The sequence below is a fragment of the Nicotiana tomentosiformis genome, chromosome 10 (genome assembly GCF_000390325.3).
Source record: "Nicotiana tomentosiformis chromosome 10, ASM39032v3, whole genome shotgun sequence".
NCBI classification, from domain to species: domain Eukaryota; kingdom Viridiplantae; phylum Streptophyta; class Magnoliopsida; order Solanales; family Solanaceae; genus Nicotiana; species Nicotiana tomentosiformis.
Window position 1 is genome coordinate 7,661,479 of NC_090821.1, and position 13,629 is coordinate 7,675,107.

Sequence of the window (13,629 nt, forward strand, 5' to 3'; positions counted from 1 at the left end):
AGACGGCTCGCTGAGGATGTGTATCGATTATAGGCAGCTGAACAAGGTAACTATTAAGAATAAGTATCCACTTCCAAGGATCGATGACTTGTTTGATCAGTTGCAGGGGGCTAGATGCTTTTCAAAGATAGATTTGAAGATGGGGTACCACCAGGTCAGAGTTCGGGAGAAAGATATTCCGAAAACAGCCTTCAGAACCCGATATGGCCACTTCGAGTTCCTTGTCATGCCCTTCGGGTTGACGAATGCACCCGCCATATTTATGGACTTGATGAATAGCTTATTCCGACTATTTTTAGATCTGTTCATGATAGTATTTATTGATTATATTCTGGTCTATTCACGTTCAGAGGATGAGCATGTGGACCACCTGTGAGCGGTACTCCAAACCCTCTGTGATCGTAAGTTGTATGCTAAGTTTTCTAAATGTGAGTTCTCGTTGAAGTATGTAGCATTCTTGAGGCATATTGTATCCGATGAAGGTATAAAGGTAGACACTCAAAATATTGAGGCCGTGAAATCCTAGCCTAGATCTACCACTCCGACAGAGGTTCGTAGCTTTCTAGGCTTAGCAGGCTACTATCGGAGGTTCGTAGAGGGGTTTTCTTCCCTTTCGGCACCATTGACGAAGCTAAATCAGAAAGAAGCTAAGTTTCAGTGGACAGAGGCTTGCGAGCGAAGTTTCCAATAGCTTAAGAACAAGTTGACCTCAGCACCAGTTCTAACACTTCCAGAGGGTTATGCCGTGTATTGTGATACCTCAGGTGTCGGGTTAGGATGTGTCCTGATGCAACATGGGAAGGTAATTGCATATGCTTCAAGGCAGTTGAGGAAGCACGAGAGGAATTATCCGACCCACGACCTCGAGTTAGATGCGGTTATCTATGTACTTAAGATATGGCGACATTATTTATATGGTGTTCATGTTGATGTATTTACAGATCATAAAAGCATGCAATATATCTTCAAGCAAAAAGAGTTGAATTTGTGACAGAGGCGATGGCTAGAGTTATTGAAATATTACGATGTTAATATTCTCTACCATCCAGGGAAAGCCAATGTTGTAGCAGATGCCTTAAGTCATCGATCTATGGGTAGCATAGCACATGTAGAGGCTGAGAAAAGACAATTAGCTAGAGAGATTCATCAATTAGCTTGTTTGGGGGTTCGGTTAGTAAATTCTGACGATGGTGGAGTTGTACTCCAAAACACTACAAAATCAACTCTCATAGCTGAAGTCAAGGAAAGACAGTACGAGGACCCAGAGTTGGTCGAGTTGAGAGAGCGAGTTCTGCAGAAGAAGAAGCCATTGTTAGAGCTCAAAGGAGATGGGGTTCTTAGATATAGGGGTCGTCTGTGTGTTCCAGATGTAGCAGGGCTACGAGTCAGGATTATGTCAGAGGTACATTATTCGTGGTACTCAATTCATCCAGGGTCGATGAAGATGTATCATGACATTAAGGATGTGTACTAGTGGAACAATATGAAGAAGAACATTGCTGAGTTTGTCGCCCAGTGTCCTAGTTGCCAGCAGGTGAAGGTAGAGCACCAGAAGCCTGAAGGGCTAATGCAGGCTATAGAGATCCCGACGTGGAAATGGGAGGCGATAAACATAGACTTTGTCACAGGTTTGCCTCGTTATCATCATAAGTTTGATTCTATATGGGTGATAGTCGATAAGATCACAAAATCAGCCCATTTCCTACCGGTCAGATCTACATATACAGCCAAAGATTATGCGAAGTTATATATTAAGGAGATAGTGCGGCTACACGGAGTACCAGTGTCTATTATATCTGACCATGGGGCCCATTTTATAGCAAATTTCTGGAGGTCATTTTAGAGAGGTCAAGGGACTCAGGTGAATCTCAGCACAACTTTTCATCCACAGACTGACGGACAAGCCGATCGCATAATTCAGACGCTCGAGGATATGTTACGAGCATGTGTGTTGGATTTTAAAAGAAGTTGGGATGAACATCTACCTTTTATCGAGTTTGCATATAATAACAGTTACCATTCCAGTATACAGATGGCTCCGTACGAGGCTTTGTATGGGCGTAAGTGCAGATCTCCTATAGGGTGGTTTGATGTTTGAGAATCTGGGTTACATGGGCCAGACTTGATTTAGCAGGTTGTAGAGAAGGTAAAGCTTATCCAGGAGCAACTGTTGACAGCCCAGAGTCATCAGAAGTCATATTCTGATGTACGGCGATGAGACTTAGAGTTCGGGGTTGATGACTGGGTGTTCTTAAAAGTGTCTTCTACGAAGCGCGTGATGAGGTTTGGCAAGAAAGGCAAGCTTAGCCCACAGTATATTGGGCCTTATAGGATTATTCAGAGAGTGGTCCAAGTAGCTTATGAGTTAGAATTGCCCTCAGAATTGGAGTCTGTCTATCCAGTTTTTCATGTATCTATGCTACGGAAGTGCATTGGCGATCCTACCCGAGTGGTGCCCAATGATGATGTACAGATTACGGATGACTTGTCATACGAGGAAGTTCCAATTGCCGTCCTAGACCAACAAATCCGCAAGCTACGAAATAAGGAGGTAGCCTCCGTGAAGGTTTTATGGAGAAGCAAGAATGTGGAAGAGATGACGTAGGAAGCGGAGGAAGAAATAAAGTCTAAATACCCCCATCTATTTCAAACTGAAGATATGGCTCGAGATGGGATACTACAGCACAACTCTATTCAGGCTAGTAGGTCATCAGGTAAGCTCTTATTTTTTTGACGTTCAGTATTTATGATTTACGGCTGTGTGAGGCAAAGTGTTGCTATTTATAGACATTGGCCATGTGTGGCATGCATAGTATATTTTCTGGCTGCGTGCAGATTGTTTTTAGTCTAGTATACGGAGGAGACTCTGGCAAAATTTCCAAATTCTCTAAGAGCAAACATTCTAGGACGAATGTTCCCAAGGGGGAATGATGTTACACCATATATTTTCGTACTTAAAAGTGCGTCGTAAGCAAACTAATGTAGGACCGAAAATGATATAATATTTGAAAGTATATAAAGTAAGTTAATCATGTTACCTCGGAGGTTACAAATATTGAAGATCATGAACAACAAGTACAAAGAGGGTTGGAAGGTTCAGAAGTTAAAGGAATTGAAGAAAACAATGTTTCGTCGAAAGTCGACAAGTTGGGAATGTTATAACGTGTAATTTTGGGGTGAGACTAGGGTTCTTAACATGATAAGAAGGTTATGTTATGAGTTATGTTAGTCGTATGATAGTCATGTGTTATGTTTTGAAGTCAAGCGAGTTGTGAAACAAAAGTCGATGAAAGTCATCACAAGTTACGTTCATAAATTTTACTGAAATTTGGTTCAAATGTAACTGCGATTTTCTCCAAATATACTTAGAATTATAGGGTGTTATACCCATTAAATTGAATATATATGAGTCTTTTTCTAACTCATTAAACCGTTTGTCAATACGACATCAGAGTAGAGAGATATATGCGTTTTTACGAGACTGCGCAAGCTGCTAGGTGACAAGTAGATGTGTCACCTACTTACTTAAATGAGAGTCCGAGAATATGCCAGTTCAGTTCGTCAAAAGAGGCCTTTTGAAGGCCTATTTCCTTCACATATTAGACTGATAATAGGGAATAATAACCAGACATAAGCTCTACAAAGAATCCTCCCAAAAATTGCCCACAAACCCTAATTGATTTTCTCTCCCTATCAAGTTCTAATTGGAGGTAAAACCTAGAGTTTAAAGAACCAAGATAGGAGCTGAGTTATCCAACAAATAAGGTAAGCTTACTGCTCTCTTTCATCCATTTTTTCTTCTGTAAATGCATGATAAGTCGTTCTATATTTGTAAGAGCTCACGGGATGGTGATCGGAAGCCGTGAGCTCGAGTTATTCACTTGTAGCGAACTGTTTTGTGTTGCTGTTGAGCTGCATGTTTTACTACTATTTTGTGAAGTTTTAGAGGAGGAAGGGTGTGTAGAAACACCACATAAATTCAGGGTGGTGGGCTGGTCGTTTGTCGTTATATTTTCGGGTTGTTTGACACTACTACGATGGTCGTTTTGTGTATGAAGAGATTGGGGTGTGCTGGGCTATTTTGTAGTATTTTGTGGTGTATATAAGGTTGGAAAATAATGTATATATGTTGATATTTTTGTGTTCTTATGTTGTTGGTGTTATCTTGAATTTGGAGGAAGTAAGGATTATAGGGGAGATGCTGCCCGTTTTAATACAAAATAAGTTTGTCGTTCGTTGTGCGATAGTTGTACCCTTCCTAACTTAATGATAGTATTATTATCGTTGTTGTAGATTAAGGTGCGAAGAGGAGAGTTCAACTTTTTAATTGAAAAGATTGTGATAAGGTATGTTAAGGCTAAACCTTTCCTTCATTTTGGCATGATCCCGTAACTACATGAATTTGATAACGAGGTATAAAGAGAAGTTTGTATTCTTGAACTTATGTACATTATCCTAGTCTCATAAGTTACAGTATTCTTCCTTATCGGGACTTTATATTCAATTAAGTATTATTTTCTTCCAGTCAAGAGAGTAGAAGGTATATATATATACACAATATTACAGTACTTTCACCACCATCGAGCTATAATCGATGGGCAGGCCCCAATTGGGCAACCTCTGATCAGATGGTAAGTTATATACCGGGCCTACTATGGCCGAGTGCCTATGAGCTAGCCTAGAATGGCCGAGATACAGAGCCTTGTATGTCCGAGCGCCTATGAGCGAGCCTACTACGGCCGAGCAGTTACACATATCGAGCCTTATATGGCCGGACATTTATTTTACTTACTATATTGAGAGAGTTCAGTCAGTATCAGCAGGTAAGTATATCTCCAGATCATCTCTGACTCCCAGTTACTTTCAGTTATTACATTATCAGTTCAGTTTCTATTTTTAGTTATTTTATTGCCTTACATACTCGGTACATTATTTCGTACTGACGTCCCTTTTCTAGGGACGCTGCATTTCATGCGTGCAGGTTCAGATAGACAGACAGGTAGACCTCCTCAGTAGGTGTTGCCTGAGTTTAGCTCGATCGGTAAGCTCCACGTCCTTCAGAGTTACCAGGTCTAGGGTTTTGTGTACATCTTCTGTACGTATGTACGTATGTATATATGTTATGGGTAGGTCGGGGCCCTGTTCCAATCACAGTACATCCATCAGTAGAGGCTTGTAGACATTTTCTGTCAGTTAGTGCAGCATGTTGGGCTTGTAGGCTTTGTATGTATATTTTGTTGGTTTGTCAGTTGTAGTAGCTAGGACGGCCTTGTCGGCCCAGCTTTATATTGATGTTTAGTCAAAGCTAGTTTTCGTTCTGTTTTATATTTTTCTTCACAAATTGTCTTGTAATATGGCCCCATGGTACGCTATGTTAAGTGAGGCACCGGTTGCCGGTCTCACCCCAAGGTTCGGGGTGTGACAGTGGTGATCAACCAAGAGGGTTGCTTTCCCTTGTTAATATTAATTTTTTTATTATGCACTTGTTGCTTGATGTCCTAGATGCCAAAAGGACTACAAAATTGTGCATATGTGGCTCGTTAGCTATAAGTTTCCCACATTGCTCGTTAATCATTTATATTATATTATTTCATGTTCTCAGCAATTATTCCACACCCCTCCCCCCAAAGTTGGAAGGTGGGAGAACCCCCAACTTGGGTAAGAGAGCATGATGTAGAATCCCAGTAAGTGGCTTAGTGAATATATCAGCCAATTGTGCAGATGTGGAGACATGGTGCAAAGAGATAAGCCCCTCAGTAAGCTTAGTACGAATGAAATGGAAATCCATCTCAATATGTTTGGTGCGCTCATGAAAAATAGGGTTCTTGGCAATGTGGATTGCAGCTTGATTGTCATAAAGTACAGGAACAACAGTAGTGGAAGAAAGGGAGACAACATGTTGTTTCATAGCCTTCCATCCAAAAATACAAAAAGATACAAAAACTAGTAACAAACCTTTGAGTATCAGGGCAAGTAGCCCAATCACTATCACAATAAGCAGCCAAAGAAAAGCCAGGAGAATTACTGAAGAAGACACCAAAATCAGTAGTGCCTTTAAGATACCTGAGATGATATAGAGCAGCCTGCATGTGTGGAAACCTAGGAGTTTGAAGAAACTGACTTAAGTGTTGGACTGCAAATCATAAGTCAGGCCTTGTGTGTGTCAAGACATTGATCTTCCCAACCAAAATTCTATAAGATTCAGGTGAAGGAAGAAGGTCACCACAATTAGCCTCCAGTTAGTCGACATATCCAAAGGAGAAACCACAGGGGATACTAGTGCACAATCATAGTCATGTAGCAGATCTCTAATAAACTTTTTCTGATGAAGCAGAAGACCAGAAGAAGAGTAAGATAACTCTATTCCCAAGAAATAGTTGAGAACACCCAAATCTTTGATTTTAAACTGAGAGTCCAGAAAATCTTTCAAAGAAGATATCTCATCCAACTCATTACCAGTGAGAATAATGTCATCTACATACACAACAATCAATACAACAGAAGACCCAGACTTTTTGACAAAAAGAGAATAATCATTCAAGGAGTGGTAATATCCTCTGGAACATAAGGCATGAGATAATTTGGCATACCACTGCCTAGAGGCCTGTCTGCGTCCATATAAGGATTTCTGCAATTTGCCCACCAAAGAGGAAAAAGGCAAAGAAGCAAAACTAGCAACTAAACAAGGGGGAAGTTTAATGTACACTTCCTCATCAAGGTCACCATGCAAAAATGTATTATTGACATCCAATTGAAACATGGACCAATTTTATTTGACAACTACTGTAACAAGACATTTGATTGTAGAAAATTTGATGACAGAGAAAAAGTCTCATTGAAATAAACCCCTTCAATTTGTGTGTCACCTCTAATAACCAACCTAGCCTCATACCTCTCCACTGAGCTATCTGTCCTATATTTGATTTTGTAAACCCACTTGCAACCAATGGGTTTCTTACCTTGTGACAATTCAATAATAAACCAAGTGTGATTGGCCTCAAGTGCCTCAAATTCCTTCCTCATGGCCTCTTGCCATGCTGGAATAGAGGCAGCTTGGTTGTAAGAGCAAGGTTTAGTAATAATAGTATCAGCAAGGGAATGAAAACAAGTAGATAAAGAAGCACTAGTGCCACATAATGAAGGGGGAGGTTGGAAAACATAAGGTTGATTGTGAGCATGTGAATGGTGATCCCTAGATGATCTTCTAAGTGGTGGAACAGGAGGAGGAACAGCTGGTGAAAAAGTGGAAGGAGGAGATGAGGGTAGAGGAGGGGAAGAGTCAATAGATAATGGGGAAGAAGACTCAGGAACAGGTGTTGGAGATGAGGGTGGAGGAAAATATGAAGATTCTTCTGAAATATGAAGAAAATTAGGAAGGTGAGGAGACATAGATTTAGCACAAGCAAAAGGAAAGGCAGATTCATGAAAGACAACATCCCTGGAGATCAATGTTAGTTTAGTGGTCAAGTTATAAATGTTTGTAACCTTTCTTACCCAAAGGATAACCAATGAAAACACAAGGATCAACCTTAGGCTGACACTTGTCTCTATTACATTTGGGGACAGTGTGGTAGCAGAGGCAAACAAATAAACTGAGATGTTCATATGCAGGAGGCAAGCTATATAGTAATTCAAAGGGTTATTTATTATTTAAAATTTTGGAAGTGAATCTGTTGATCAAATATGTGGTTATAAAAAAACAGTCACCCCAGAACTTTAAAGGTAATTTGGATTGAAAAAGTAAAGTCCTTGAGGTTTCCGGTAAATATCTATGCTTCCTCTTCACCACTCCATTTTGTTGTGGTGTGTGAGGGCATGAAGTTTGATGTGTGATCCCATAGTCAAGGAAGAATTGAGTGGCTGTGTGGTTGGAACCCAACTCATAGGCATTGTCACTTCTAAAGGCTTTAATGGAATATTGAATTGTGTCTTCACCATGGCCACAAAAGTTTTGATCAAAGGAAAATCATTGCTCGTGGACCTCATAAGGTAAGTCCAAGTAGCTCTAGTGAAATCATCAACTAAGGTAAGAAAATACTTGAAACCATTGTAAGTTGGACTATGATAGGGTCCCCAAGTGTCTACGTGAACAAGTTGGAAATGAGAGGAGGTTTTAGTAGAGCTATCTGGGAATGAAAGTCTATATTGCCTAGCCAAGGGACAAACAGAACAAATAAAAGGCTGATTAGCAGAAAACTTGCATGGGATAACAGAAATATCTTTCATTCTAACAAAAGGAATATGTCCTAATCTGTTATGCCATAAATCTCCCTTTTATTAACATCAGAATGATTTGTACAATGAGAATCAGAAGCTGCAAAAAGCAATGGAGAATGGTATTTACAAATGATAGAAGAAGAGTTATTAGAAACAGAAGCAGACAAAGCATGCACAGGTGAAGACCCATCTGGTCCAAGCTTATAAAGCCCAAGTTCCACCTTACCAAATTCCACTGGGCTCTTCAGTGAAGGGCCCTAAAGAAGACATCAACGTTTGGTGAACAACAGGTCACGGTCTAAATAAGATACAAGATTGTAGACAGAAATAAGATTATAGTGAAAGCTAGGGATGTACAATACATAATGAAGGATGAAAGAGAAAAAATGTATTGAACCAGTGCAAGTTACTTTAACTTTATAACCATTTGAAAGAGCGACTAGATAGGGCACAATAAGGGGTTTAATATCAAATAGTAGATCTTTATTAGAAGTCATGTGGTTATTGGCCCCAGAATCTATAATCCAATTGTAATCATTGACCCTAGTTGACATACAAGTACCATAACTAATTCCTACAGATTCATAAGGTGAAATTATACCAACAAAAATTGCAGAAGCCATGAGACTAGACCGAGGGCCTTGTTCTGATACATGACTTTGTTGTAGCAGAAGCATCAGTTGTGTATATTGCTCTTTTGTGAGACCAGGAATCAGAGAGGCGGACTCAGAAGAATGCTCAGATGGAGAATTGGAATCAGGAATGACAGGAGCCTGTTGAACCTCAACGTTAGCAGCCATTTTTTTCCTTTAGTAAATTTGAAGTTGGAAGGGAAACCATGAAGCTTATAGCATTTTTCAATTGTGTGACTAGGATTCTTGCAGTATCTACACAGCATATTAGATTTACTTGGATCAAAATTAATTTTCTGAAAGAACTGACGTGGAGGATTGGCAGGTTTGCTGCCAGGGTTATTAAAATTTACATTGAAAAAGGCTGCATGAGCATGAAACTGAGATGAAGGACTGATTTACCTTTGCCTTTCATCTTGGAGGAGGATATTGTAAGAACTATCAAGAGAAGGTAGATGATGCATCATAAGCAAGTTGCTCCTCGCACCAACATATGCATCATTAAGTCCCATAAGGAACTGATGTACCTTATCCTCCTCTTTTTCCTTTTGAAGATTAGACTTGATAGGACAAGAGCATCTGTTTGCATGATTAGTGCACATGTAGCCTAACTCATCCACAATTATTTTAGTTTGTTAAAATATAAGGCTATATCTAAGGACCCTTGGAAGGATGAGGCAAGTTCCTTTTTCAACTCAAACACCTTAGTCCCATCGACTGAACCATATCTTTTATTAAGCTGAGTCCAAATACTCTCTGCAATCTCAGAATACTGCACACTTTCAGCAATGTCAGGGGAAAGTGAATTAGTCAACCAAGAGATGACCATGTTGTTGCACATATTCCATTGTTGAAGCTGAGGGGAATCCTCAACATGTTTAGGACAACTTCCATCGACAAAAGCCAATTTATTTCTAGCTGAGAGGGATACAATCATATTCCTATGCAATCCCCCAAACCCACTACCAGCTAAAGGAATAGTAACGAGAGATACCTCAGGAATATCAGAGGAAAATAGGTGTAGAGGGTTATAGGGGTCAGGAGTGAACAATGATGCATTAACATGCGTAGTACTTATTTTAGCCATGATGAACGACACAAACATATACAAAAAAAAAATACGAACCAAACTATTGAGTAGAAAAATTAGACATGCAACCAATGAGCAACCAGAGATGATGCTCTCAATACTCAAAGATATATGAAGAGATAAAGGAAATGTTACCAGCATTTTCGCAACTAGAAAAGGTACGACCCTCAATTAAACGAAAGCGAAACAGAAGTAAACTTCGTGATTCTCTAAAAATCTTCAAAAAAAAGTAATTAGAGTAGAATGTAGAAGAAAACTCCTAAGATGTACGAGAACAGCCCGCTGGGAAGATGAAAAATCCCAAAATAGCGAGAAAAAATCAATCAAAAATCATAAATACGAGAAACTCTACGAACATTATAAATCCGGCGGAACTCGACGAAATTACAACCGATCGAATGAGAAAGAGGAACTAGCAAATACTATGCTCTGATACTATGAGAAAATTACAGAAATCCAATCAATTTTGTGTGAATTTGTAATTAGGGTTCTAGTTGGGGAAACCGAAGAGAGAGAGAGAGAGAGAGAGAGAGAGAGAGAGAGAGAGAGAGAGAGAAGAAATTCATTTCATTGAAAAGAAAAAAAACCAGAAATCTGTCTATCTAGAGAGTTCTACTCCTTTTATATACATTAGGCCAAATATCCGAAAAATAAAAGACTAGCCTAGCCCAAAATAAAAAATAACATAGATAGCTAATTTGATCTAGTTGGCCCATCTTCCGTCATTTCTGTTTGGGCTTTGTGTGTATCAGCAATTATTCCAACATGTTCTTCTTGAGAATATTCCACTATATAAGTTTCTATTGACCATATGCTTAAATATCATGATCTATTATGGTTTTAATCATAGAAATGACACAAGGTAGTACTCTAAAGGTTTGTTATTTAGGAATTAGCCGGTGCGTCCAGAATATCAATTTTTCAGTTCAATTTTTATTACAAAAATATCCTGAGTTATCCTGAAGTTAAAATTTTTAATTTAAAATTTCAGGACAAAATAAGTACTGGCTAAATAACATCCCTGAGAATGGCTACATGTGCACTTGCCCCGTTTCAATCTCCCCTTAATGCATTGACCCAAACCAACAACGTCAATGAAATGGAATCATTGAGCCCATTGCCTGGGATTACATTGGAGGGGCTTGGACCGCACAACCACCAATCTTGACCCAAGGTACAAGTGGGCCTCACTGTAGATCTATCACCATTTTAATGTCGCAACGAAAATTGTGGTTGATAGAGTAATTAGGATAAGAATCTAATTTTGACCTCCTATTTCTCATTACCCACTATATTTTTGCTTTCTTTGGGCTCTTCTGTCATTCCTATAGTCGAAGAAGGAAAGTCCTTAATTGTTTTTAAACTCTTATAGCTCAAAGCGTAAATGATACAACATACTTCTTTTATATTTTGAACCAAAAATATATCCTTCAAAGATCTTCTTGTTTAATGTTATATTACTTCATTTGTATCCTCAAAATGCAAATTTATGGATACGTACCAAAAGCTTACATCAATCTGCTTAATAATTGATAATTATTCTCACGTTCAAGGGCTTGCTTGTCATTTAGGTCCGTGAGTGAGATTTTTGTTCATTGCTATCTTATGTGGAACTAAATTAGTTTTTTCCGGTATTCTCGTTGAAACACACGGGCACAGAAGAAGAAGAAGTGGTTTCATCCGGCCGGCGAGATAATTTGATTTCTAATCAGCTAACTAAATGAAAATCCAATAGAAAAAATTGCTTTTCTAATAATTCATACAGTTGGACAACGACATATGAAAGAAATTGGTAGTCAAAATCAAAACATTTGAAACTAATTAATGACCTTAACTTCCACTAGAACAACCCAAGTCTTCAAAAAAATACACTTGGACCTCAAGATATGTGTGGCAGAAAAATGAAAACATTGAATTCAGACAGGTTAATGGCATGTCATTGGACTGAACAACTATTGCTAAATTATTTCTACAGGCTAAATGTATATTAGCAAGAACATTAATGACACTTTCCTATATTTTTCAAAATAACGTGCTTAATTCCAAGTCGAATCTAAGATTTACTAACGAGTTTTGTTCCATGTTTTTGTTTCCATACTAAAACTAATGGTCTTTCATTCTCGTATCCATCATCCTTGTCTATTCTTCCCATTCTGCTAATTATGGCTCTACAGTTCAACATACCTATCCCAACGTGCAACTTTTAATGTTTCGACTTTTCTTTTTCCCATATTTATTGGTTAATAAAGGGAACTTGAATTGCTCAGTGAGCTTTTCAAGATAAGCGAGGTATGTCAAAAAATATTCATATTTTGTTTTTAATTTCTTTTGAGTTTGGCAGATGATACGACTTCAGATAAAGCAGCTATAAAAGTTATGCGCATATGACGATGCCGTCCGTTTTCATTTCGTGGAAGTCCCCGGCAGAGGAAAGGGATGTAGATGATGGCGTCATCCGGCTCCTCATAAATGATGTTAGGATCGGCCTGCTCATCCTGGAATCCGAAAAGAAAACAGAGATAGAACAAAATCACTTTGTTTCAGTGACATTTTCGAGATGCCACCTTATTTATAAATATAAAAAAAAATCTTTTCAATTCCATTTGACTTGGGACTCACCCTCGGAATCCGAAAAAAAAACAGAGACAGAACGTAATCATTTTGTTTCAATGACATATCTAATCAGAATAGGATTTGAAGAGCTGTCATGATCATTCACAAAAATTCGAGTGAAGTATTGAAGCAGCTATAGTAACATTTAATGACACAATAAATAATTCATTAACAATTATTAATGCAGTCACAGCAATCGAAGATCCAGTTGGCATTAGCATCTTATAGACCTCAATAGCACACGACAAGCCAGATTTCTTGTAAAAAACAAATCAAGATACTTGTCATTTTATTGTATAAAAACTATTAATATGGGCTCTTATTTCTAAGACTAAAGTTACAAAATTCACTAAAGAAGATTGCCCATTTTTGCTCCTTTTTCTCGATCACCAATAACAACAAACTCAGTGTAATTGAGGTACGAGGATAATATATACTCCTACTTATGCAGTAGAAAGATGGTTTCTCAATCACTTAAATAAAACAAAAGGCCAAAAATGGTTCCCAACTTTAAACACCATGCACAAATACACAAAACAACCGTAGTGTAATGTTGCATAGAGACAGAAGCGGATCTAAAGTGTGTTCGGCTGGTTTAACTGAACACTCTACTTTTGGCTTAACCCCCCCTCCCTCTCCCCCTCCCCATATATATATATATATATATATATATATATATATATATATATATATATATATATATATATATATATATATATATATGCGTGAATGAATTTTTTTAAAATAATATATATTTTTTAGCATGATTATTCTGAACACAATAACTCTAGATTCTAATTTCGTTACTCAATATGCAAAATGATGGGAGCAGGTGCAGGAGTGACTAATTTCAATTTTGAAGAGCATGTGTATGTAGCAAATGTTAAGTCTAAAATTATTATTTTGAATAAGAAAAGTAAGGTTAAAATAAAAAAATACACCCCTAGCTATTTCATCATACACAAGTCATTCTGAACCAATTACTCTAAATTCTAAATTTGTCTCTACTACTGAATATGCAAAATGATGGGAGGGTGCAGGGGTGACTAATTTCAATTTTGAAAAGCATGTATATAT

The 13,629-nt window shown here is 38.2% G+C and overlaps 1 protein-coding gene across 1 annotated transcript; it reads right to left on the reverse strand.

Annotated features, from left to right (window-relative positions):
• Positions 1-9,247: 9,247 nt before the first annotated feature.
• Positions 9,248-9,936, reverse strand: LOC104107118 (uncharacterized). Its single transcript, XM_009615841.1, has 2 exons — positions 9,512-9,936; positions 9,248-9,428 (listed from the first exon to the last, which is right to left on the reverse strand). The coding sequence occupies exons 1-2, from the start codon at positions 9,934-9,936 to the stop codon at positions 9,248-9,250; spliced, it is 606 nt and encodes a 201-aa protein (XP_009614136.1).
• Between the last annotated feature and the right edge of the window lie 3,693 nt (positions 9,937-13,629).

Coding starts and splice junctions, on each gene's coding strand:
- LOC104107118 (XM_009615841.1), bottom strand. CDS start 9,936: ATGGCTAAAATAAGTACTACGCATGTTAATGCATCATTGTTCACTCCT. Junction 9,429..9,511: donor CTTGCCTCATCCTTCCAAGG/GTCCTTAGATAT, acceptor TCATGCAAACAG/ATGCTCTTGTCCTATCAAGT.